General features: G+C 51.7%; 1 protein-coding gene across 4 annotated transcripts in view; it reads right to left on the reverse strand.

Moving 5' to 3' along the window:
• Positions 1-26209, reverse strand: part of ZZEF1 (zinc finger ZZ-type and EF-hand domain containing 1) — a 103732-nt gene that overhangs the window by 34321 nt on the left and 43202 nt on the right. For 3 of the 4 annotated variants that reach the window (XR_013445915.1, XM_036078416.2, XM_036078418.2), the window contains 17 exons: positions 24212-24282; positions 22970-23084; positions 20358-20517; positions 19383-19504; positions 19159-19281; positions 18219-18385; positions 18057-18138; positions 17094-17295; positions 16037-16185; positions 14264-14504; positions 11860-11939; positions 9652-9745; positions 8116-8584; positions 7373-7537; positions 4192-4311; positions 3363-3524; positions 1858-1987 (listed from right to left, as the gene is read on the reverse strand). Coding sequence is in view for 3 of the 4 variants with exons in the window: in XM_036078416.2 (XP_035934309.1) it covers positions 1858-1987; positions 3363-3524; positions 4192-4311; positions 7373-7537; positions 8116-8584; positions 9652-9745; positions 11860-11939; positions 14264-14504; positions 16037-16185; positions 17094-17295; positions 18057-18138; positions 18219-18385; positions 19159-19281; positions 19383-19504; positions 20358-20517; positions 22970-23084; positions 24212-24282 (2652 nt within the window). In the remaining variant the exon portion in view is untranslated. The remainder of the gene's footprint in view (positions 1-1857; positions 1988-3362; positions 3525-4191; positions 4312-7372; positions 7538-8115; positions 8585-9651; positions 9746-11859; positions 11940-14263; positions 14505-16036; positions 16186-17093; positions 17296-18056; positions 18139-18218; positions 18386-19158; positions 19282-19382; positions 19505-20357; positions 20518-22969; positions 23085-24211; positions 24283-26209) is intronic. The other variant, XM_036078417.2, reaches the window with a different exon arrangement.

A 26209-nucleotide genomic window follows, 5' to 3' on the forward strand; every position in this document is an offset into this window, starting at 1 on the left:
ACGGACAAACTCAGGGCCCGAGAAAACCCAGCCAGGCTATCAGCGGCTGTCAAGAAGGTCATGGAGGTAACTCTGTGTTGAGACCTGGGGGCAGACAGGTATCAGCCGGGTGGGGGTAAGGGTGGTGGGCACACCAAACAAGATCAGCAGCAAGTTCTACTGGAAGCACCGAGAGGGCAGGACGGTGGCTCCTAGGACTGGTGGTAATTCAGTGCCTGGGTGCAGAATGTGATACAGAGCGGGAGAAAGGTGGAGTAATGTGACCACTCTGAGCATTCTAAAACGTTCCTCTGGCTACTGATGGAGAATGGACTGAAGGAGGCAAGACCACGGTCAGGGAGACCGGCCACGAGAGCAGCTGTCAAGGTAGCCCCACGACGGGCTAAGGGCTGCACGGCACTGCGGGCGAGACAGCTGTGAAAGGTGGGCGGGCCTGGGTGGCACTAAGGAAGCAGAGGTGTGGCGCCTCGGGGACAGAGCGGACGCGGGTTAGGGTTAGGGGTTAGGGGTTAGGGGTTAGGGTTAGGGTTAGTCGCAGAACGGAGAGGTCGAGAACAACATCCAGATTTCTAGCTGGGATACGTGGTCAGATAGGGAAGTGTTCAGAGACACAGGGACACTGCCTACGAAGTGCTGTTTTTGCTGGCACTTAACAGGAAGACCTTCTGGGGGGACAGCAAGGGCGCCGCTCCCCAAGCAAGCTTTCCTGGAAAGGAGCCGCAGGCCTTGGCACAGTTTCTCTTTACAGCCCGGAACCATGGGAAAGAAATCTCTAAGCCGCCGCACCGCAGCAGATCAAAGCAGACCTGCCACATCACCCCCGGGAAGATACTAACAACACAGGCTGCACTGCCCCGTCCGAGCACCACAGCGGGGCTCCACGAGCAAAGTACGTGGCACACGGTAGGCGTAAAACCAACAAAATGCATGAACCAGGCAGGAGACGCCTGGCACAACATGGCGGTGGTGGACCAACGCCTCACGTGGAGAAGGACTCGGCAGGCTATCTGAGCCCGGGGCCTCCGCGCGTCTGACCACATAACTCGGGCCGTGTGTGCACGTGGCTGCTCCCGTGTGCTCAGCAGGCAGCCTGTGACGGACACGTGGCTCCGCATTATTCGCCTACAGGAAGAGCATGCTGCCCAAGGACACCGGAGCCCAGGGCCTTCGGCGGTTCTCCCACCGCAGATTAATAACCTGGCACCTCATGTCACACTTCAGCCTCACGAGCCCACACTCTGAGAGTCCAGGTCTATAGGAGGGAGCCGTGGGCTCTGAGTGTGGCCAGTCCAGGCTAAAGAGCAGAGTCAGCGACAGCTGCCTCGCTAGAGTCTGGCCAAGCCAGGGTTCAGGCCCCCTCCCCCCCCCACCCCCCCACCCCAGGCTACAGAGCAGAGTCAGCCACAGCTGCCTCGCTAGGGTCTGGCCAGGCGAGGGTTCAGGCCCCCTCCCCACTCACCCGCCCCACCCCAACCCCCCCACCCCCCCACCCCAGGCTAGAGAGCAGAGTCGGCGACAGCTGCCTCGCTAGGGTCTGGCCAGGCCAGGGTTCAGGCCCCCTCCCCACCCACCCGCCGCACCCCAACCCCCCCCCCACCCCCCCACCCCAGGCTACAGAGCAGAGTCGGGGACAGCTGCCTCGCTAGGGTCTGGCCAGGCCAGGGTTCAGGCCCCCTCCCCACCCCCCCACCCCCCACCCCAGAGGCTAGAGAGCAGTCAGCGACAGCTGCCTTCCCAGGAGGTGGACTAACCCCTGGGAACCCTCTGGAAGATAGCCCACTGGCATTCTCCCAGGCAGACTCTCCTCTCCAAACTCCCAGCCAATCACTTCAGATCACTCCAGCTGAGAGGTCTTACTTTCCTCTGCTTCTCTGGATCTTCCTGGGCTATTTTCTCATACCAGGCCTCAAACATGCCATCCTGACACTCATCCATCCATTCTGAGTTCTGCTTGGCATCAGCAAGCTCGTCTTCTTCACTCCACTGGCTGAAAGGACACAAAGAGAGAAAAGGATACCTCTCCCAATACTCTAGGAAGAGCTGGGTAGCAGACTCTGCGTCCTACCGGCCTAACGGACGGAGCATTTTCAAACTTCTGAGGGGAAGATGTGCATGTGGTTTTCAAAGCCCCAGGATTTGCGAGACTGTTGACAGAACATACCGTGGAGGGAGACGCCCTTTCCAGAGCAGACGACGATAGCTGAGGAGTTAGAGCCTGAGAGGCCGTATCTGCAGGTGTAACTCCCCGACAAGCACGTGTGGTGAACCTCCTCTGCGACTCTGGCGGTACCAGCATTAAGGGAGGCAGCAGGCCCCGGGGACTGGCTCTCCCACCAGCGGCTCTTGGGCCCTGACACTGCACTCACCCCGGGTCCTCAGTCTCCTCAGTGCAAATAGTTTCACACAGATAATCTCATGGGCTCCTTTTACAGGCAAAGTCATGAATTTCCATAATTTCAGTTTACAGTTTGTTTTAGGAACCAGAATTTTAAATATAAAAGGATATGCTCAACCACAAATGCAAACTATTTACCAACCAACCAACCAACACACACTTGTTGGTTCCTGTGTCCCAACGACTGCCGCCAGGCCTCCTTGCACTCAGCTCGGGCTGGGCGCTGAGGAACCACAGGTGGGGGGGGCCCCCAGGACTAACCTGGCGCGGGCACGGGCTCACACGCCCACCCGGCTGTGTGCACAGGAGACGGGTGTAGGTCTAGCCCCTCCTCCAGAACGCCCAGAACGTCTGAGAAAGTGAGACCTGCACCAACACTGACCCACTAACTCCCCTGTCCTGCCCCATGCCTTCCGTCTCTCGTTTTGTTCTTTCTTCCCCATGCACACGAGTAGCTGATGGGTAAGTGGACTCGAGCAGGGTGGAGACACACTCATTACAAGTGGAAAGGAAAGAAAACCCGCATACTGTTTTTTCTCATATCTTAAGTCCTTATAATGTGCAAGAGGTTACGATGGCTAAAACCCCATATACACGTCACTGAAAAAAAAAGAAAAGGATTCTCCTATTCAACAAGCTGGACTAGGGTCTCCAAAAGTGCGGAGGATCCTCGTCCTCACAGTCCCACCACCACCACCTTCCACACACTTCCACGCACGACACTGTTGTCAACCCTGAGAAACACAATTCATTTACCCTTCATGACGATCCTATGAGGTAGGTACCATTACTATGCTCCAGGCGTAAGGAGGAGGAAACGGAGGCACAGTGGGCACAAATGAGTGTCCCAAGGTCACCCAACTGGGCCGTGGCAGAGCCAGGATGCACTACGGGGAGTCTAATGCCAGCAACCGGGCCCTGAACTCCTCTGCTCCGGGCACTGCAGGGTGCGGGACTGGGTTCTTACCTGATCACACTGTCGTGCACGCTTATATTTTCTTGCGACATCTTCATGAGGAGATGTGGTAACTGAATGTCCACAAAGAAGGTGAGATCGGCGGGTTCCCAGCCCATATCCAGAAGATGGAGCAGGGCTGTCTGCACACAGGACAAGGCAGGCAGCAAGGACCTGAGGAGCCCATGAGGTGCGAGTTACCGAGGCTGCCATCCCCAGCGGGATGGCACAGATGACACAGGATGCAAGTCAGAACCTGGTGTGCCTGCAGGTGAGAGCAGACTCCCCACACTCCACACAAGCCCCCCTCCAAGGGCAGCTGGGCAAGAGTCCCGGAAGCATGACGTGAGGTGTCCGCCATGCCCGCCTCGGGGCATTTTGTGGTTTTGTGGTTAAGGACAGAGCGTAAAAATCACGACCCGATAAGCAGCCGCTCCCAAATTAGTACAGGTCATTCCTTCAGCGTGGACGGAGAGGAAGATTGTCCGACTTAAGGTTTCTGTCTAAACCACCTACGAGGGATGATACTGGGGAATGGCTTCACACCCAAGTCTTAAAACTGCACATAACACACGAAAAACTGAAAAGGACAGGTCGTACGTTCTTACATAAACCAAGAACCATCCCCTTGAAAAACGACACAGCACACAGAAAAAAGGCTGGGACAAAGTATCTGAGCAAGTTCACGCGAGCAATTAGCGCTAGATGGTAATGTCAGAGATTATCACTTTCTTTTTCACTCTGTGTTTTTCCACATTTTCAACACCGAACATGTATTTCTTCTAAAGTCAGCAAAAATAGAAATAATGTGTTCTCTAGAGATGATAAAGTGATACAGTACCTGTCACTGATGCTGCTAAATCCTTTAACTGCTTTGACCAAGAACAGAACGAACTGGTAGTAAGTGTCTCGAATCTCTTTGTGCAGATGTGCGCCACAGCCCTCCAAGTGCGCGAAATAACTAGACACAGAGAAAAGCACTGATGACTTAATTGCCGGAACAGCACGGACTTCACGGTCGTGATTCCTTCCGCAAAACAGAGCCCAGCAGCTGGGCCAAGTGGCGCGGAGGCCGGAGTCAGCGTGAGCACGGAACTTCAGGGAGTGGCGGCGCGGCAGCAAGGATCCACCTGCCGGGCCAGGAGAGAGGGAAGGCGAGGACTTCTTCTTGGTTAGTCTAACCCGCCCCCGGACCTTCACCGCAGCCAGGCCCCTCGGCCCTGCCCACCCTCCCCTCCCCTCCCCAATGACCTCAGCACCAAGCTCGCTGCCTCTTCCACCTCGACGCTTGTCCCCTGGGAGACTTCAAGATCCACGGGAACGATGCCCCGGCGCCTCCGCCATGGTCACCTCCAGCCTTCTGACCTCGTCACCACAGTGACGGCAGGACTTCTGAAATCCTGACTGGATTCAGAGCGTCCTGCTCTGCCCCCGGCCCCAACAACAGTGACTTCCACCCCAAGGAACCCCAACCTGTGACACTGCCTCAGGTCGCTGCCAGCCCGGCTGAGATCCCACGGCCCCTCACCGCCACCTCACCCGAGCAACCGCCAACTCCCTGCTGCTTTCTCCCTCCACAGACTGGCCTGCGAGAGCTTACACCGGTATCCAAACAGCACAGTGCTGCTGGAGGAAACAGCGCGCATCAGGCTGACGGGCGCCACTTTCAACTCATGACCATGATTCTCAAAGAAGCAGTCAGAGCGCTCAGCCAGTCAGACTGGCTTTCTCACCTTGCGTTACTGTTTCAACCCTCCGTGCCTCTCCTTAAACTGCCACGACTTCTCCTAGCCCTTCACTTTTAGCTAGGACTACGCGATCTTAATTTTAAAAAACAGAAAGATCACACAGACTCCCCCATTTCTGCACCACCAAACCGACCAACGGGTCTGCCCCTCCATGCGCACCATGCTGCTCAGGCCACCACAGACGGTCCCCCGGCTCTGTGCAAACCAGCCCTGTGCGTCTGCACCTGCCGTGCGATGGGCCCTCTCTTCCTGCATCACGTGTGTGTCAGGACTGGTGCTTTCCCACCAGCACATGAAATGCACTAACACCTTATCTTAAAAACCCTCAGCTGAGACCGTGTCCCCTGCAATTCTGCCTTTTCCTCTGTACCACTCTAAAGCCAAGGATCTTGAAATGATGGTCTGTGGTCTCTCCCTCCCTTTGCCCCCCCACCCCATTTTCCTCTCCACCCAGTCCAGCTGGGCCTTCAGCCCCCTAGCCCCCACAGGACTGCAGACAAATCCAGTGTGGCGCCACCTCCCACATCAGCATTTGACACAAGGGACACATTCTTCTCTTGGCTTCTAGGACCCCGTCATCCCCTGGATTTCGCTCTTGATGGCTACTCCTTCGTGATCTCCTTAGTTGACCCCTTTTCCTCTGTCTGAGCTCTGAATAAGAGGTGCCCCTCAGGCTCAGTCTTGAGCCCATTCTTGTCCATCTCTACGCTCTTTCTTGATCATCTAGTCTCATGGCTGTAAAGATCATCCACATGCTGACAGCATCAAACTCTATCCCTAGCCCTGGCTTCTTTCCAGAATCTCAGACCCTTACCTTTACTCCCTGGATACCATTACTTGGATGTGAAAAAAGCAGGTCTAACTTAATATGCCAGAGCAATGTTTGATTTTCGCCCCAATCTGTTTCTTCCGTTCTCTTCCCCTCAGTAAAATCCGTCACAATCCACCAACTGCTGTAGCCAACATCCAGCAGCCCCTTCCTCACGGTTCCTTCCGTCCAATCCATTGGTGCGTCCCGGTGACTCTACCTCCAAAGCAGATCCTGAGTGCCCTCCTTTCTCTCCATCTCCAGGACCATTCCAGGGTCCAGAGCCTGCCACTGCCCGCCTGGCCGACTGCACCGTCTCCCGACTACTTTGCTTCCGTCCACGCTTTCCCACAGAGTAGCCAGAAGTGACTTTCATAAATGTAACAGTGTGTTCCTCCTGGGCTTGGGATTCCTCAGGGGTCTCCCACCTACAACTCAGTATGAAATCCAAACACCTTAAACCCCGTCCTACAAAGATCGGCATCATCTGAGCCCCGACTCATTTCCTGAGCTGGTCTCCTGCCATCCCCTCTCACTCAGGCACGCCGGTTTTCGTGCTGTTCCTGGGGCCAAGCCCTCACCCCAGGGCCTCTGCGCTGTTCCTTCTGCATTCAGTGCTCTTCCCTCTGAGCTCACTGGTCATTCATCTCCTGGTTTACAGGCTGACTTCTCAGCCCCGCTCCCTGAACACGCAAACTACATCACTCTGTTGGAGGTCACCACACGCCTGTGATGGACACATTACATAGATGGAGGAATGGATGGATTTCTTTTATCATCCGTCTCTCCTCAATAGAATACAAGCTCCAGTAGGCACACCTGGGTAGCTCAGGGGGTGAAGCGTCTGCCTTTGGCTCAGGTCATGATCCTGGAGTCCTGGGATTGAGCCCCTTGTTGGGTTCCCCACTTGGTGGGGAGTCAGCTTCTCCCTCTCCCTCTGCTCCTCCCCCCTGCTTGTGTGCATGCACCCTCTCTCTCAAATAAGTAAAATCTTTCAAAAAAAAAAAAAAAAAAGCAATACAAGCCCCATTAGAACGAGACTCTTGTGCCTCATCCACTGCTGCACATCCATCGCCTAGCACAGTGCCTGACATAGTCAACGCTCAGGGCGGAGTTGTTCAGTGGCTATTAGAACCACGTTGTGAGGTACTCACATTAATGTCCTCACTGTAAATGAAAATTAAATTTAGTTCACAGCTTCCAGAAGCCACCTGATGGATATGGGTACACAGGGAACACAATCCTCACTGTCTGGTAAAATAAAGCTGATAAACTCATCAGGAGAAATAAACAAGATTTCTGGCATTTACTTACTAGAAAGAACCCATTTCTCCTTAGGATGAGAGAACTGACCAAAAACAAATTTGCATCCTACGTGGAAATAATAGTTACTAATTAAAGACAACTAAGGTTTCTTTACAATTACCCGGGCCTGTTTTCCTTGCAGATGTGTGATTTGTACTTACTTGGTAAACTCTTTCTGGCAGGTGAGGAGCTCCAACAGGAAGAGTATGTATGGCGGATGGAAGCAGTGAGGCTGTCCGAGGGACTCTGAGCAATACTGAACGATCCTCAGGACTTCGAGGACACTCTGCGCCTGGGCTCTCCTCAAGGCAAGAACCTTTACGACACTGCAGACAGAGGTCAAGTCAGGGGCAGCAAGAGCGCTCGAGCTGGTGCCATGGTATCAGCAGGAGCGTCACTCGGGAGGGGGACCTGGCCCTGCTGGCTCCTGTCCGTCAGTGCTCAGCGGCAACAGCACAGCTCACAAACAGCCCAGAAGCCAGACACCCCAAACTCGCAAATTCAGGAACTAGAAAGGAACTCTGATCTTTTTACTGCCCCACGGAATTCTTAGGGCAGGAAATTATTAAAACATGTAATACTTCCAGAGATGCAGACCCACTGACAGATAATTTTGTCAGAAAATCTCAAATCCTAAGTTTCTCCCAGGATTAATATAAGACACATTTATAAATGACAGCTACCAAAACCAATGTTTCTTTTTTTAATCCTAGCGTACATTACTGAGATCTAACTTACATACCATGTAATGTACAAGTCTTCAGTGACAAAATAGTTCTTAAAAGAAAAAAGTAACCACCCAATTTTGTCTCCACCGTTCTAACACAATCCTGACCTCTCCTTCAAGTACTCCCTGCTCACTCGTACGTGAACGCGGAGTACGGGGAGGGCGCTGGCGGCTCACCTCTCGTGGGAGAGGGACTGGTCCTTGATGAAGTCCAGGACGTCCTTCAGCACGGGGTACTTCTCCTTCACTGTGGGCGCTGGCCTCGCCTCCTCCACGGACCGGAAGGAGAGCAGCCGGAGTCGGCCTCGGGTGAAGGGAGGCCGCCGGGCGGGGGTAGAAGGTGACGAGGGCTCTTCGGCGGCGGCAGAGGACACCTCGGCGGCGGGGGGCCCGCTGCTGGGTGGCAGCTTCGGCTGCACATCCGAGCCAAGACCCCCAACGCCCGCAGCAAGGGCGCCCGCTTCCACGGGAGACACGGAGGCCTGGAAATGCTCCTCCACCACAGAGCTCGTCCTCGGGCGCTTGTCCCGTGGCTGGAGGTGATCCGTTTCATCTGCAGCCACCAACCTGTCACAGCTTCCTTTTGAACTCACTCCCACGGGCAAAAATCTTAGTAATAGGAGGCTCTTCTGAATACACTCTTTTGCTAAATGCAGAAAGCAAGGAAGGTAATGAAAAAAGGTCAAAATTCAATTTACTGCTTACTTTTGGAGAGAAAATAATCTCTTTAAACTCCACAATTTTGGACAAGAAATACCTCCATTAATAAAGTGACATACATCTCCCTCTGCCCCTCACCCTGTTCTCATGCTCTCACTCTCTCTCTCAAATAATCTTTAAAAAGAAATTAAAAAAAAATAAAGTGACATACACATCTTCCGAAGAAAATAAACTCTTATGTCATTATACAAATCAAAATCTTCCCAGCACTGTCAGTACACTTAAAAGGAAGTTTTCTTGTGGACATTTTTTTTTTTTTAAGATTTTATTTATTTATTCGAGAGAGAGAGTGAGAAAGGGAGGGAGGGAGAGAAAGAGTGCACTCCAGTGAGGGCAGGGGCAGAGGGAGGGGAAGAGACTCTCGAGTGGACTCCCCACTAAGCGCAGAGCCCCACACAGGACTCGATCCCAGGGCCCTGAGATCACGACCTGAGACGAAATCAAGAGTCAGCTGCTCAACTGACTGAACCATCCAGGTGCCCCTATTGTGGATATTTCAAACATACAGAGAGAAAAGACTATGAGGACCCCATCATGTACCCTGACCCTGCCCAAGGCCAGTCTCGTTTCACCAGCCACCCCCTCCCTGGACTATTTCCATGCAGATTGCAGGGATCACACTATTTCATCTAAAAACATCACATTTCTCTAAAATAGCAAGTTTTTAACATAACCATGATATCACTAATTCCTTAATCTCACTGAACATTCACTGACAGCACACTTTAAAAACAACAAAAGGGGCGCCTGGGTGGCTCAATCAGCGAAGCGTCTGCCTTCGGCTCAGGTCATGATCCCAGGGTCCTGGGATCGAGCCCCACATCGGGCTCCCTGCTCCGCGGGAAGCCTGCTTCTCTCTCTCCCTCTGCCCCTCCCCCAGCTTGTGTGCTCTCCCTCTCTCTCTCTCTCACTTTCTCTCTCTCAAGTAAAATCATCTCGAAGACGGGTCACCAGTTTCCTAGGAAGTGTAAACAGAAGGCTCAGCACACTCACCCAGGCTCTCGGGGTTCACCTCAGCCGCTTCCGACCCATGCTTTTCTTCTGCCTCGTTCCCCAGGTTTATCAGGGACTTCTGCTTCATCTCCAACTGGGGGGAGAGTTTGAGCCACACAATTAGTGTCCAGGCAGGGCCACGGCACACAGCATGACATCACGGAGAACTGTACAATTACTGTCCAACTCTTGAGGACACAGACTTCAGCTGTTTTTGTTTGTCCTACAAGTAATCCAGGCTTTGAAGCTGTCTAACAGTATGTCCGCAACACTGCCTTCTTTCCAACTATGCCTTGTTTGGGAGGGGATTGTACCCCTGATCCCATTACTTAAAAAATCGGGGCACACGGGTGGCTCAGTTGGTTAAGCGTCCAACTCTTGATTTCAGCTCAGGTCATGATCTCAGGGTCCTGAGATTGAGTCCTGCATCGGGCTCCGTGCTCAGTGCAGAGTCTGCTTCTCCCTCTCCCTCTGCTCCTCCCCCCCCCCCCCGCACTTGTGCGCTCTCTCTCTCTCAAATAAAGAAATAAAATCCTTAAACAAAACGTAGAACTTTGGAGCTGGAAGGGCCCTTATCCAAAGCCGACCTAGCACGGACAAAGAAGTGGAGGTCTAGAGAAACGAAGGGTCTTGCTAGGGTTACGCACCCAGTTCGCTGCAGAAGTTGGACCAAAATTCCATCTCTACTCTACCCTGTGTGAGGGGATGCTTGCACGTGATGCTGGGCCTGCCAGGCAGAGAACAGCGCTCCTCGTACCAGGGTAGGCAATGGTCACAGCGGGGGCCATGGTGCTGACAGCCCAGGCAGAAGGCCACGTCTGGGAGAGGAGGCTGGTGTCTTGTCCAGCTATTGGCAGTGTGTCCCACACTAAACCAGAAGCGCGATCTACGCTGTGCCTCGTCAACTGCCAAATCCTTTCACTTCGAGTGTCTGTGGCAGTGACTTTATCACTCTTTTCCTTCTGCCACTACTACAGCTTTGGTTTCCCTCCACACACTGCTGTGACCCTCCTCACACCCTCCTGATGACAGTACCTTCTAGCTTCTCTTGAGAATCTGTGCACCAATGATCTCTGTTCCGACACGTCTGCTAGATTCTTACAGGTGCCCTGACTCCTCCGGCTAGGCGTCTCAGGTCACCTGTGTGTCCTCATACTCAGCATGTCCCAGAATGAATTCACACCCCCCCACCCCGCCCACTCCCAGCTCCAAGGCCATTTCCCCCCCGTCTGGTTAATGCGTCCACGGCCCAGCAAGTCCCCAAGCCGGGAACGTGGGAAGGGTCCTGGACACCACACCACTGCACACCACTCACACCAGCCACAGAACCTGACCATTCTACACCCAGGAGCAGCCACCACACTCGTTGAAGAACCACAGTTGGTCTCCTGCTCTCAATCTCATTGCCTGTCCTCTCCAAGACTTAACGATTCCTCCCAATTACTACACGGTACTTAAGATGATTGTGAATATATGGACCATAATAATAATACATAGGGATTCAGCTCCATGCTTAAGAAAAATAAAAACGGTTCTCCTGAGCTTGATGGTCATCATTTCCAGGACTTTGAAGAATTTTACTACAAATGTACGTATCTAACGGGACACAGATTTGGGTTGTGTGTAAACTTTACATGAGAAAGGATGTACTCGTGGGTTCCTCTAGGACTTGTTTCTACTCGTCATCACGTGTCAGCTGACACAGGAGCTGACTTCCTGCACTCGCGGCAGGACAGCACCACGCACACCTCCCACGCCATGACGTCGCGTTACGCAGTAACACAACACACAGTCTCTCTGCCCGTCCTCCCACTCGAGGGCGCTTCGTCCCTCCACTGCACGGCTGTCACAAGCAACCGCACAGAGCCACTGTTCTGCAGCACAGGAGCCTCTCCCTGGAGAGTGGCCTACCCCACCTAAAGCCGCCAGCGTCCGCCCAGTCGGAGAGGCCCCGCAGAGTGGCCCTGGGGTTACTGAAGGGTGTCTGGGAGCTCACGGATGCATCCTGTTTACTCCGAACGTCCTCAGCACTCACTACACTAGGATTTCAAGGGTTCTAAGTTATTTCAGAGCTTTTCACGCCACTGAACTTCAGTAAAAAACAAAACAAAACAAAACAAAAAACTCGAGAGCTGCTTACCTTAACTGCACGAAACCATGGTGCGAAAACTCAAAATACGTAAGAATCGCATGCAAAGAAAATCTTACCATCCATATTCGAATCCCATCTGCCAAGCAATACACCTGTGCAAACTCTTCGCTCAGGGCTGTGTTGCCCCCACTTTTTACTGGGGAAAGGAGAGACGATGGAGATTATACTCAGTTAACTCAATTCAGTACTGCAACTTTAAGCACAAAGTAACTTCTAAAACTCCTAACACAGAGAAAAAGTCTTTCCCCTGATGCTCACACCGTGCAGGTGGAACGAGGGAGGGGATCAGTTAAGCCACAAACACCAGTAATGGGTTCTCTGTGTTACTACAAACTCATTTTTTTCAAATGAACAGCATCTGAAATGGACATACTATTAAATGGAGTAAAATATTTAAAGTAAAAATATGAAAGTAAAATATCAAAAATATTAAAAGTAAAATGAAAATTATTAAAAGTAAAATGAAAAGTATTAAAAGTAGGTAAAAAATAATTATTAACGTGAAAAAAGTTCATGGTATAAATTAAGTAAAAAAGATTGGTTTTGAAACAGTATAAACACAAAATTATCTATTTAAAAAGACCATACATACTAGAAACGTGATGGATATATGTGATCTATACACAGATAGATACGCCATGTAAATATGCCTAGATAAAAAGCCCAGGTATATACACAGAAAAACACTAACAGATGTGTTCTTGAAGTGGTGAGATGACAACTGACCGTTATCTTAAGCTTTCCTGTACTTTGTAGGTTTCCACGTGAATGGGTAATATTTTTATAATTAGAAAAGTAACAAAGAAGTTGTTTGTTTAAAGGAAACATCTCCTTTCTTGGCTCATAAAAACTGGAGGATCACAGACTAGAACAGCACGCAGCTCTCCACAGAACCTCCGCGGCACCGACGAACAGCGCGAGGGCCACGGCCACACACGGGGGAGGCGCTGGGCGCCCCCGCAGGCACTGGGAACGCAATGCTGAGAAAAACAGAGCTGGCTCTGCCCTCAGGCAGCTTACAGGCTAGTTGAAAAACTCCTCCCACGTACCTCTAATGCAAAAAGGTGAGCCATTTTTAGACATTTTTAGAGCTAGACAAGGCCCACCCCTCAAGGAGCTCGGCCTGGTAGGACCCAGAAAGAGCCTCTGAAGAACGGAGACCAGCTGTATCTCCAAAGCCCAGCGGTAGGTTATTCTGGAAACAACCTGTATTCAGGGAAGTTTCTAGTTCCCGTATCAGACTGTATCTCTCTCCTGAAATTAGGGATGTGCTATCTGAACATGATCTGAAAAGGAGCTGGGGAGCCTGCCACCAGCCAGAAACTTTGTTTCTCAGCTTAAACTCACAAGGCTTTCATCTGCTCATAGTTCCCGCAGGTAAAAAAGACTGTCCAGCTCTCTTACTATAATTTGATTATGAAAACATAAACTGGAATTTTTTTTTTTTTTTTAAACCTGGCAGGTCACCTGGTACCCCACCTCCTAGCAGAGACACAGTCTTCCATAGGACACTGGTTTTCATAAACCACTCATGCCTCAATGTAGGTTTTATTTATTTGAGCAGCTTCTTCAAGGAAATAGTAAGAATTGAGGGACGAAGGATTCCCTGAGATGTTTTAGAAACCAGGAAATAAACTCTGCGCTGTGAGAGCTAAACAACCGGGCGGTACGGGGCAGGAGTGACTGTCACTGGAATACTTACTAACAGCGGCAACCATCTGTGACCTGCTCTAATGGGGAAAGCACTGTTCCTGCTCAGCTCATCTGCACCATGAAAGCAACACACACCCTGCCAAAGTGCTTGGGAAAAGCCCTAGCTCCTCTTTACGTAGGGCTTGAAAGGTTCTTCCCTTGAGAGATTATGGGGAGAGAGAGGCCCTCCCTCCTGTGGGTCCCACCGGCTGCCAGCTACACACAGGACGCAGACGACATCTCGGGGGGATGCGAGCAACAGAAATGGTGAGGAGCGGGCTACCAACCAGGAAGCCTACAAAAGCTTTCAGTCTAAAGATAAGAGTGATTACATTTCCCTCCTTGGTTATCAGCACACTGAATTACCAAAACAACTCAGGGTTTAACCAGCATTTCTTAGAATGTTCGAGCTACCAACTCCCGAGTCTACAGATAAGGGGACGAAGGCACAGAAAGCTTGTGTGAGTAACCTGAAGCTGCGCAACTTCTAGTTCTCGCCCAAGACTATAACCCAAGTTAGGGTCTCCTTCCCTTAAACTTCTTGGCAGTTTTCCACAAGGATTTTGGAGAAAGAAGTGACCTGCTGATCAGGAAACTCAAGGCTCCTTGCACACACGACAATCCACTAACTATAACTGGTCACGGATCTTCTGACTGGCAGAGTAGGACTTAACGAGATGAAGTCTACAGGCGTAGAGATATATTTCAAAATGTTAGAAACGTTCCCACTGGCCTTCGGATCAGAAGTATCCCTGTAATATAAGTTACCATATTTCTGCAGCTTCTCATACAAGCCTGGAGTGCGACACACCAGAGCGGCAAAGGTGGCGTTCACAGCTTGATCAATAGCAGAACCAGCAACTATATCTGTCTTTGGGGCCTGTTTTCTACATGCCTGTATGAATCCTTTGAAAAGTTCTGAAAATGGCCCACAGAAGTTCTGGGCAGGGTCTGACTGTGCAAACTCAAGAAGAAAGTGGTGGCAGGGGTCGTCGGGGATGTTCTTGACCTGGAACAAAACAACAAGAACACATCACGTTGAACCAAGTCATTCAGACAACCAAGTTCACCCAACACTGACTAGAACACAGCGTAAGGACAGAACAGGAAGCTTCAATCTACTGCAGAAACCAGACAGAGACACGGCTTTAAAAACAAGGAAAACATAAATAAAACACCACACGCGTGAACACGAGCGCCACCGCAGAGGGCAAGGTGAGCGAGTGCCAAATGCCAGGAAGGGGAGCCCGTACTGAGAGCCCCCAGGAGAGCTCCTGGCAGGCTAGGTGATGAGGAGAAGCCTCCTGGGGGGTGTGGGCTTCAGGCTGGACCCTGACAACTGAGCAGCTCTGGCCCCTGAGGAATAAAACCATTAGCAGAAGTGGAGTCCCAGCTGGGGAGCGGAGGGGTAAGGTGAAAGGAGACTGGACAGAGCCTCAACTGTCACACTGAGGGGCTTAGGCTCCACCCTGGGGGCAACAGGAGCCATTAATGGTGCTTGGCCACAGAATATAACGAGATAATTCAGCAGTTAAAAAACCCTGGTAGGTCCCAATGTCCCAGTACAAGCGCAGGATGAGGGCCTGGAGAAAGATGTAGACGGAGGAGCTGGGAGGAGCTGAACACCCCCAGGAGAATCCACAGGGCTGGCGGCGGACTGGGCGGGAGACGTGAGAACAAGCCGGGGCGCCGTGGCTCAGCGCCGAGGAAAACAAGAACGGCAGTGACAGCAGGGAGCAGCCAGAGGAGGGACATGACCACCTCTGAGTGAAGAGGAGTCGGGACACTGACATGGAACTACCCAACGAGAGGACAGGGGCACGGCAGTGGAGCCCGGAGAAGCACCAGGGCTACGGGGCTGATGTTTCGGGAGGTTCTGCACAGACGTGACAGCAGAAGAGAGAAGACAGGACAGTGTCTTGGTGGGCTGCGGGGAAGGGGAGAAAGCCGAGTTAAGCCTCCTCTCTAGGGAAGGAAGAACAGGAGAGGCCCCCCGAGGAGGCAGGGCCGCAGCGGAGGTCAAGAGAAGACAGTGGGCTGTCACGGAGCCAAAGGAACAGAGGCTCTGAAGGACCCAAATTTAACAGAGGTCAAGGGGGGAGGCTGAGGAAGAGCCCCAGGATTCTCAGCTACCCACGGAGTGACGTGGGCGAGGGAGGGAGGAAGAGCGGTAGAGCAGAGACAGCAAACAACTTGTCCAGCTCATGAGCCACCGTAAGCCGAGGGAACACGCCGCTGTTCCACGGAGAACACAAAGTGCGCACAAATCGTTTACTCTGACAGCTGACTCAGCGGCTGCTAGAAACACACTCAATTGGCTTATTCAGCAACTTGGCCAGATTTCCTGAGCACCAACAACATGTCTCGCCGGCCCCTGGGGCGCTCGGTGTGGACACCACGTGAACAAGGGATGGCACCTGCCTTCAGGGCGCTAGGAGCTGAGTGGGGGTGAGGACGCCAACACAAGGGCTCATAATGGAAGCAGCAGCCATCAGCAAACGGACTCCATGCCAGGTAGAAAGACGCTGCAAGCGTAAATACCTCCTTACTATCCTGGTGTGGGGGAGTGGGCCAGCTCGCTGCTAATCCCAACTCTGGACTCAGCTGATGCCTGAAGACAGGTTTCCACAGCGGCGAGTTCAGGACCGACGCCATTTTGGCGGGAGGCACTGCCGTGTCACTTCCAAACTCTGGAAAGAGAAGACGGCTTGTGAGAGCCCTGTGTCTTCCCCGCGACACTGAGAGTCTGTGGGCAATCTGAAGACGTGCAGGAGACCCACCCCCATTTCCCAGCACACTAGCACACAGCCTGGATGCAGCCCCGCCACAAGGGTGCCCTACGGCGCTGCCCTTCCGTGGGACAGCCTCGGTCACGGGCACTTCTGCAATTCCTGTCAGTGCAGGAGATGAAGCGAGGTGAGGACCACCGCCAGGGAACAACCGGAGACCGGGCACAAGTGTTCAGTGGGGGAAATGTTCGCAATTTGTAAACTTAAGTTTGTAAAAAAAAAAAAAAAAACAAGACGAATTAAATACCCACCCACATGTGTTTATGAACGGACATAAAAAAAGACTAGATGGGAATACATTAAAATATTAGTAAGAGTTCATTCTGGGTGTTAGCACTAGGAATGGCTTTTCTCCTCGGTCTGTCTCCATTATGCAACTTCCATGATATTTTCCTTTTACGTTCAGAAAAACTCAAGAAATGAAATAGAAATAAAACACAGTAGGAAGTTTTATTCTATAATTCTTGTTTCTTGGGTGCATTTAATAGCTAAGTTGAAGAAATCACTTTAAGACAAAATCCACTTTCCTGTATTTAACATAAATATTCACGTGGTTAAAGGATACTGTTAATTTATTCCATTTCTGCCTTCCAAATTTCACTAACAAAATGAAGATGACCAAGGCCATCCTCCAGACAGGGCATCCTCAACACCCCCTGGGATGTGTTCCAGAGTCCACGTTGAGACACTTTACGGCCACGGCACCGAGCGGTCTACGCTGCGGTCTGGTGTGGTCTGCAGGCCCGCGAGGGCACCCCGTCCATACCTCCGCCCTGCCCTTGTGTGGAGCCGACGTGTGTGAGACTCACGGTGCGCAGACTTGAGCGCCATGCACTGGGCAGCGAGGCGTCCCATCAGCCGGGAAACGAGAAGCTGTAAGTCCAGCGCCCAGGACACGGCCACGTCGGGCAGGCCGTAGGCGGTGACGCTGAACCTGTAGCCCCACTCGTTGTTACTGCTGTCAGAGTGAAAGAGGAACTGCAGCCGAGGGCCGGCCTTAAAGGTCACTTTCTAGAGACAAGCACAGAAGCCGTGAGGTCCTTCAGGAGCAAGCATGTTCGTCACGACTCAGGAACTCTAAATCTAACATCGGTCTGCATCCTCACCATCCCACCTCACCACACCCACCCAGGTGACTGAAGGAGAAACAGACAAGGGAGCGGCTGAAATGCAAAATCCACGACTGCGCCGTGTGAAGAAGCAACATTGGCAGTTTTCTAAACCTCGGACGCCCATCTGCCCACTCCCTGCTCATCCAGAAATGGTGCTCGTGCTCCCCCGAGACCACCAGAGAGCACGCCAATGGCGGGAAGCAGCACTTCACCCCCCGCCCCGCCCCCACCATGCCCCCGAGACCACGCAAGCCTCCAGCGGGCACTCCCGGCTTTCACCACATGCTCTGCGCCTTCCTGGACCCAACGCCCCACTCGCACCAGACAATGTGACAGAAACCAGGGGTGGGCAAACTGTGCTGTGAAGAACCAGACAGTAAGTCATTAGACCTCCTGGGCTGTCCGGGCTCTATTGCGACCACTTAAGTCGGCCTCTGCAGCGCACCAGCAGCTAGAAACGACCCATCAACCGACGGGCAGGCTAGGTGCTGAAGTAACTTTATCTACAAAACAGGTGGCCGGCTGTCATTGCCAACTCTGACATGAGCCCTTCCTTTTACAGAAGTGCGAGGGAAATGCTTCCCTTCCAGACCCCCAAGGGCTGACAAAGGAGGGAGTCGGTGCAGAAGCGCGCATGTCACTTCTGGGAGCACCACTCACCTTGGGCCACTTCTCGGTGCCAACTTTGGTGTCATAGCGTGTTTTTCCACCTCTAGCGTCGGTAAATTCCAGATAATCATACCTGGGAAGGCATAATCTCCGTTACTCTCCTGCTCTCATTTTAACCCACTATTGCTTAGGAAAAGACCACGGGAGTCTTACCTTTTCTCAGTCTCACACCGCTCGTCAAATTCCACCTCAAAGTAGGTTGCCCCCGGGCTCACGAAGACAGACACCTCGTGGCAATTGTTTTCATAGTTGTGGGCAGACTCTTTTGTCCAGGTATGTAAGACCACGGGACATTCCTGCTGCCAAGTCTCTGCATCGAGCTGCACAAACAAACGAGTCAAGAAAGCAAGCTTCGGTCACTCTGTGTCCTGCCACACAGTGAACTGGGCACCTGTGTTAGCGCCCCAGACGGATGGCCAGGACACCAGACGCAGATGATCACACAAGCTAAAGTAATCCCGGTGTTCCACCTCTATACACAGGTCAGCGTGCATCTAGCCCTCAGCAGAGGACACGTGACACTAGCTTCTGTTTCCTGGCCCGACAGAGCTATTTCTTGCGATTCACTACTCGCATGAATTTCCAGTGGGAAAAACACTGAATTTGGGACCTTGGCAAATCTAAGCCCATCCTCCCTTCTCTCTCCATTTTTAGTCTTTGCTTTTTCACCTTTAAAATAGGCTTTATAATATATGCCCTTTCTGTTCTCACAAAGTTGTTTTGAGACTCAAAGAAGGTAGTGAAAATCGTTGTGTCCTATGAGGTTAAATAGGGAGAAAATTCTGTTAAATACGAAACCTTCTAATCTGCCTTCCAACATGTAGTCTCCCTTCTAGACTTCAATCTCGTTCTTCACTTACGTGGTTTTATACAACTTCACGTGCTGTGAAAGGAGACTGACCTACATACAACTTCCTTTCCAATGCTGACCACACCAGGTCAAGGTGGGCTGCCATTCATCCTCGGTGGCAAACCACTGCTAAAACATGGGGGGTGGTCTTCGGGGGCAACCTCGATGGTAGGGGTCACTCAGCACTGTCACATCGCTCTCAAGAGGGGATGCGGCACGGGCTCCGATGTCCACTCCGGTTACCTTATTCGGCGCTCCTTCCGCGTCAGCACAGAGCTGCCTCAACAGTTCTGTTAGCGTACTGAACTCTCTCAGGAGCGTGCAGTGAGAAATGTCTAAAGTGCAGAAGTCCAGCAGAAAGATGACCTGAAGGAAGATTAACGAAGCACTTAGCATCCACCTCAGACTCTGCCTGGGGCTGCAGGTCACCACCCTCCCCCTCTACAAAGGCCATCACTGTGTCTTACCAGTTGACGAGCTGCCATCGAAAACACTGAATTACATAATTTTTCTACAATGGTTTTTCCACTATACTGTGACAAGAGGGATTCCAAAATCGTTCTCATGCTTGCCAGAAACTGTCCCACATCTACCAAAACATAAAGACGGTAATTAGTATTATGTGCGGTAGACACGTCACTTGCTTGGTCGTCATGAAGGACAAAGCTGGAGAGGGTCACAGGTATGGTGGCAAGAATCCCACATCAGAAAGACCACTAGGGGTCATGTGTATGTTTTCCTCAGGGAGGAAAAGCAGTGCAAATCTCAGGGAAGGATCGCTTTTAAAGGGAGTGATTTTTTTCTGTCTTCGCTACTTTGGGATGAGGTGGAATCATCGATCGGCTGAGCAGCCCAGGGGCCAGGCTGAAGTCTCCCTCTGCTCACAACGGGCCCGTCTTCAGTGGGCCACCCCACGGTCCGAGCCGCAGGCGCCAGCACTCGACCCCGTCAGCAGTCCTGTCACACTGCTGGGACTCAATCTTCCATGTGCGCATTTCTCAGAACCTGTGGAAGGTCACGTCATTTTCTGCGGGTTTATGGGACACGAACAGGAGGATTTTTGGGGTCTGCAAAGACCACAGCAGTGGTCACATATGCCTTAGACTTTAAAAGGTCAAGACTTTCTTATTTGGGTAACTCAGTTAAAGCCCGGATGACCGGCTCTGCTGAAGAGTGTGGCGTCACCTCAGAGTGCTGCACGACGTAGGACTCCACGGTGAAAACTCCGAGGCATACCACCACATTCAGAACACTCAGGGCAAAAAGACATGCTATAGAACCCTATTTTAAGAAGAAAAAAACAACCCAGAGACAGACCTAACTTGTAACTTAGAAGAGAAAACCCTCTGTGGAACTCCACACACGAGGCACTAAAGAAGAACGTCAAAACCCAAACAGCTCTCTGTTCTGGTGGGTTTGGGACGTCGGGGGCTGAAACTCACACTGGTCAATCAGGTCGGCGGCAGCACCTCTGACTGCGGAGTCCGTGCTCTTCAGCTGCAGGTAGCACCAGGAGAGCAGGCTGCCCTGGACGGCCCAGAACAGGGAGAACAGCACAGAGCCAGTCTCCCTGTGGGCCCCCGTGAGCACCAGCAGTCCACACTAAAAGAGGCAGACGGAGAAAATGTTCACGGCAAGGGCAGAACACAGAACACAGGCATGGGCATTCTCGGACAGCAAATGTCACTGGCTAAGAAAGAGCTTTCCGTGTTTCAAACATGACCAAGGGAAACGGCAGGTGAAAGCTCCTCTCTCACCCTCCAGCTTTCCAGAGGCTTCCCAGATGGTTTTTACTGCAAGCATCCTCCCCTTCTGCCCCTTAGGGGTCTTATTGCACCAGCAACCCCCTCTCTCTTACACCTGCAAACCTCCTTCCTCTCTGGCCCCTTCCCCTGAGCCTTCAACCACACCTATCCCCACCTGAAAAGTCATTTTCCGCCCTTCTGTGGCTCCCCAGCCATCAGCTTTGTTCTCACCTGACCTCTAGGGGTAAATTCTTGCACAAAAGAACCACAAGATACGTTCCTACCATGATTTCCATGTAATTGCCCCCACCTGGAAATAACCCAATTGCCCCTCCAAAGTAAAACGGATACACGGTGGCAGGTTCACAGGGGAATACCGCGCACCAACGACAGCAAACCGACTGCGGCATGCATGTCCGCATGCACGAACCTTGAAAACGCCACGGACTGGAAGACTGTGCACCACGTGACCAGGCCAAACAAGCCTGCTGCGCAGGAAAAGCCAAAGAGAAAAGACCGACGTACACCTCACAAGGGCAGCTGCCTCCGGGGAGGAAGGCACATGGTGTGGTGGGCAGGGGACTTCAAGAGCACGCGGACTGCTCTGTCCCTGCACTCTCTGGAACGTGCGCTCCGCTGGACAAAGCTGCCTGCAGCCGCTCTGTGCCGCCGTCCCGCCTCTCCTGCCTCACCACTCACCGACACCGGTCCCCGAAGGCACCGGCTACCACCTGAGAACAAAGCCTCACCACTTAACCGTAATGTCAGTGGCTCTCCTGAGCACTGAACGTCTTGAAACTCTCTCCTCCCTGGGCTTCCGCCTCCAGGGATTCCTTGCTGCCACTCCTGTCTTTCTGGTGAGACGTCCCCCAGATGCCCACGGGTGAGGAGGGGGCACCGCAGTCGCGGCTTCAACTCTCAGCTGTTCCTCACTGGCTGCAAAATTTCCAGCACCGACTCAGCTCCTGAGTATCCTGGAGCTCCTGCCACCTCAAGTCCTACCAGAGCCATAAAGTCAGCGTGCCCACAGCCATTCTCCTCTTCAAATACTGCCTCTCCCCATCTTGTCCCTGGCCTTTTGCACATGCGTGAGCGCGGACGGTGGCAGAAATAAAGACAGATGGGAGTGAGGCATGGCTAACAGGGCTCAGAGCAAATACTGATGAGCAGTAGACTGGAGCAGGAGTTTCCAGGAAGACAGAGATGGGCCAGACAGTCTGGGAAGGAGACAGAAAGCAGAAGGTAGCCAGAGAGAACATGAATGTGACAGCAGCGATAGAGGACACAGGCTTCCCAGTGGGACAGAGACGACCCTGGACTGAAAGTCATACTAGGTCTGCACAGTGGCCAGCCCATGGGGTGACCCTGGCAAATGAGAACCTGGCACTCTCGAAGCTGTCTCCCTAAGAGCAATGCAGCCAGGAATGCATGAAATCGTGGCTCTAGCAGCAACCTGAAAACAGTAAAGCACTGACAGGAAAAAAAAAGGAAAAGACTCAGACACTCAAGTTCAGACACAGAAGAAGTTACCGTCAAGTCACCATCACTCCACGCCTCAAGCGTGTGGTCTGGCCTGGCCCACTGTCACCCCCCCCCAACCCGGTCCATGTTCTGTCCAGAGAGCAGTCCTTGGTGCCCTAGTCACGGGGTTCTGTCACGTCAGAGTCCCAGGGGTGTGCGGTGTAACACAGACTCAAAATCCTGTCCGAGAGGCTCTAAACCAGGAGCCTGGGGTGGGACCCAGAAACCCAAATTTCTGTCCAAATACACCAGGTGATTCTGATCCACCTGACACATGGACTACATCTTGAGAAACAGAATCCTTCATGTTAAAAAAATAAAGTAAAAATTTGAAAATATTAGCACAGACAAAAGACACTATCTTTTCAGACTCGATTAGCCTGTGGGTTTACTAAGTAATCTTAAATTTTAAAAAAGCTAAAGCAGTTTTCCACAGAACTCACAGCACAGACACAGGCCTAAGTGCTGGGCTCGCCAACCCGCACCCCAGGGGACGTGGCAAAGACCCCTTCCTCCTTCCCAGAGGAATGAACATGTCCACACGTTTATGGCTCGCTGACTAGCAGGGGACTGGCCCCAGGAGCGGGCGATCAGGAGCCACGGCAGGCCGTTGAGAGTTGCTGCCCACCTGGAAGGGCCACAGGGACAAAGCTACATCACACTGTGGCTAACGGGGGCGGTGCCCGCAATGATCACTGGATCAGGAGGTGAAGGGAGCGAGGCTAACGGGGGCGGCGCCCGCGATCGCTGGCTCACGGGGTGAAGGGAGCGCAGCGGCCGCCAGTTACCTCTCGAGCAGCGACGGACAGGAGGGTGCTCATGACCGCCAGCACTTCGCTGCTGTTCATGTCGGCCAGGTCACCTTTCTCAGGCAAGAGCAGAAGGCCACCCGGATCCTTATCACTGAAAGGACACAAATCTGTCACGACTCCTTGTTTCAGGCAGGGCATGCTCATGCTTTTGTCTTAAAAGTTTCCAAAAAAAGGGTGCCTGGGTGGCTCAGTTGATTAAGCGACTGCCTTCGGCTCAGGTCATGATCCTGGAGTCCCTGGATCGAGTCCCGCATTGGGCTCCCTGCTCGGCAGGGAGTCTGCTTCTCCCTCTGACCCTCCCCCCTCTCATGTGCTCTCTCTCATTCTCTCTCTCAAATAAATAAATAAAATCTTTAAAAAAAAAAAAAAAAAAGTTTCCAGAAAAGAACCCAGCAAGATTTCAGTGCCAGTTCTATGGGTTGTGGAGGAGCCTGGGTCAGGAAAAAGTCCAGGTCCCAGCTGAGTCTGGGCCACTGTCTGTCCCCCATGTCCTTAGTAAGCTCAGGCCTATAAACCCTCAAGTCCTTAGAAGAGACTCTGAGAAGTCAATCTGATGACTACATCACCTTGACCACCAAGAAGAAATACACCTAATCTCACGCTGGCTAATTTGACAATCCAGGCTGAACATCCCGGGTCTTCAAACGCTCCCCACATGAGCTCTGAGGCTCTTTCATCGCCCCTGATCCTCGAGTCCAGACCCATTTTAGAGACCTCCAAGTCTGCTCCCGCACTAGGTACAGCCTGACGTGCAGACAGGAGCTCGGGCTGTTTGTTCCCTCCCTTCTTCGAGAGCCTGTACCTCTGGTCACGCAGCCTACAGGCCCATTCGCTGCTTTGCTAGCCAAAGCACGTACAAATCTCAAGTCATCCCCTCCCAGCACACTTCCTTTGCTAAACTACCATTCTGTGCTTCTGGGTTTTCAGACTGGAGTACAGGACACCAAGCTCCTCTGGCTTCAGTTTGTGTCTTCAAGTATCACTTAGAAGCTGAAGTGCTCCAAGAGCTCCTCAGTGGGTCCTATTCGAAACGGTCTCATGAGGACTGGGCCTTAGATTAAACTCCTGGCAAGATCAGTACTCCACCACTGCTGTAGTCATTCCTGTGACTAGCGGCATCTCCCTCTAGAAAGCTGGCTGAGCAGAGGGGACGGATAGCTAAAGAAAACTTTGCAAAGATGTGAAATATTAGAGGGCCGAAAAGCACCATAAACTTACCTAAAATACGTGCACAGTGAACGGAAAGTGAGCTGCAGGGACTGCTTGTGCTCCTGCTCGGTGACATTCTTCTAGAAAACAACGGAGTGCACAATCAGAACACCTGTTCCACGACATTCCGGAGCCCGGGGCAGCATGACATGCCACTGCCCACTGTTCCCAAGCGTGAGGAAAGCTGGGGTTGGCCCACGCTTCACGGCACCCAACTGAGACTGGCTTGGTGCTCGGCGGGGGCAGGATCACCCGTCTAAACAAAAGACGGCAGGTTTACTTGGGTTCACTGCTAAAGTTCCCATTTCCAAGCTTTCCTGCAGGAAATCTTGATGCGAATGTTTAGGAGGATGTGTACTTTTCATCACTGGGCACAACATCACAAGAGGAAAGGGCAGGAACAGTGCCTTTCTTGTGAGTTTTCTCTTGGTTTTTAAACAGGACCTAAGCTTTCCCAACATAAGCCAGAGCAACCTGTAGTGACAGTTACAGGGATCATATCTCCTGACGAGGCCCTGGGCTACTTTAGGGGCACTTTCCTAATTCAAGAAACGTACCAAACACTGGCTGTTAGGCAAGGCGCAGAAGAGGAATTCCAGAGGATTTGAGACCCAGGGCCCCGCCCGGCACAGGAGGAGGGGAGACACAAGATAGGCCGTTCAAGTCATCAGCATGAGCAGGGAAAATATAACCCTACCACCGCTGTCAGCAGGGACCGGCAAAGGGAAAGTGACGGGGCTGGTAACAGATAGCAATGCCATTCGAGAGCTCATATGTCCTTTTCCATTCTTCCGTATGGAACACGTGCTAGCAAAACAAATCACTGCTTAGCGGCCTGGTAAACGCTTCTCGTAAACAAGCAAGATGGGAGTCCCGCCCACAGTCCAGTGGATCAGGCCAGCGGATGCTTCCAAGGTCATGACTCTGTGTGAAAACTGATCCTTCAGGCTGATGTGCAAATTTTGCAGAGAGCTGAAAGCAACCGAAGATCCTTCCCCCTCTCTGAAACCATCCGCAGTCACTTGGCCCCAGCACGAGTCTCCTCTACACGCATCTGCGGTTTCTTCTTGTGGCAGGTGTCCCCAGCTGGACTGTAGTCCTCTGGCACCAGAGACCACATTTTATGATTTGGTTCCCTCCTTTCTTTCTATGCATCCCACAGAGACTTTATTACATTTGCTAATTAGCTGCTGCATTTAGAAATGCTTTTTTTAAATGCCGGATCTAGTTTTCATCAAACTCCTATCAGTAATTCTACTACTTGCTTGTCTACGCACAATAAAAAACAATCTATAACCATATTACCTATAAAGAATTATTTATTTTATCCTTTCCAATTATCATGTTTAAAATTTCTCTTCCTTGTCCTACTGCACTGGCCAGACCCTCTAACACGACCTCCCAGAGTAGCAGCGGCCAATAAGCATCCTTGTCTTCCTCCTCATTTTGAGAGGGTTGCTTCTAGGATCCACCAACCAGCATATTATTTGTTAAAAGTCTGGGGCACACCCCCTCCACCAGATTGAGGGAGTTCCTTTCTGCTTTGAGTTTGCTAATGGTTTTATAGTTTTAATCATCAGAATTTAATCCTACTTAAATGTTTTCTGTATTTATTGATATAACTTTTTCCTCTGACTTCATTTACTAATTTTGTAATGTTAAACCAGCCTTGTATTCCTAGGGTAAATCCAACTCAGTCAGGACTTTGTATTTTACTAGACTGGTTTACTAATATTTTGTTAGGCTTTTCTTACAATGTTTACAAGTAAGACTGGCCTGTAATTTTTGCTTCCTTGTTACCCTTTATTTATGTTTCCCTGTGTTGTACCATCACTGGAACACTGGGAACTCTGAAGCTCCCTGACCTAGATGTTTTCGGTGTGGCTTACAGAGAGAAATTCTTTTTAAGATTTTAATAATTTGAGAAAGAGAAAGCACATGCCCGTGCATGTGCGCCTGGAGGGGGATGGGCCAGGAGAGGGACAAGCAGACTCCGTGCTGAGCACA

Source organism: Halichoerus grypus, chromosome 2, assembly GCF_964656455.1.
Source record: "Halichoerus grypus chromosome 2, mHalGry1.hap1.1, whole genome shotgun sequence".
Lineage (NCBI taxonomy): Eukaryota > Metazoa > Chordata > Mammalia > Carnivora > Phocidae > Halichoerus > Halichoerus grypus.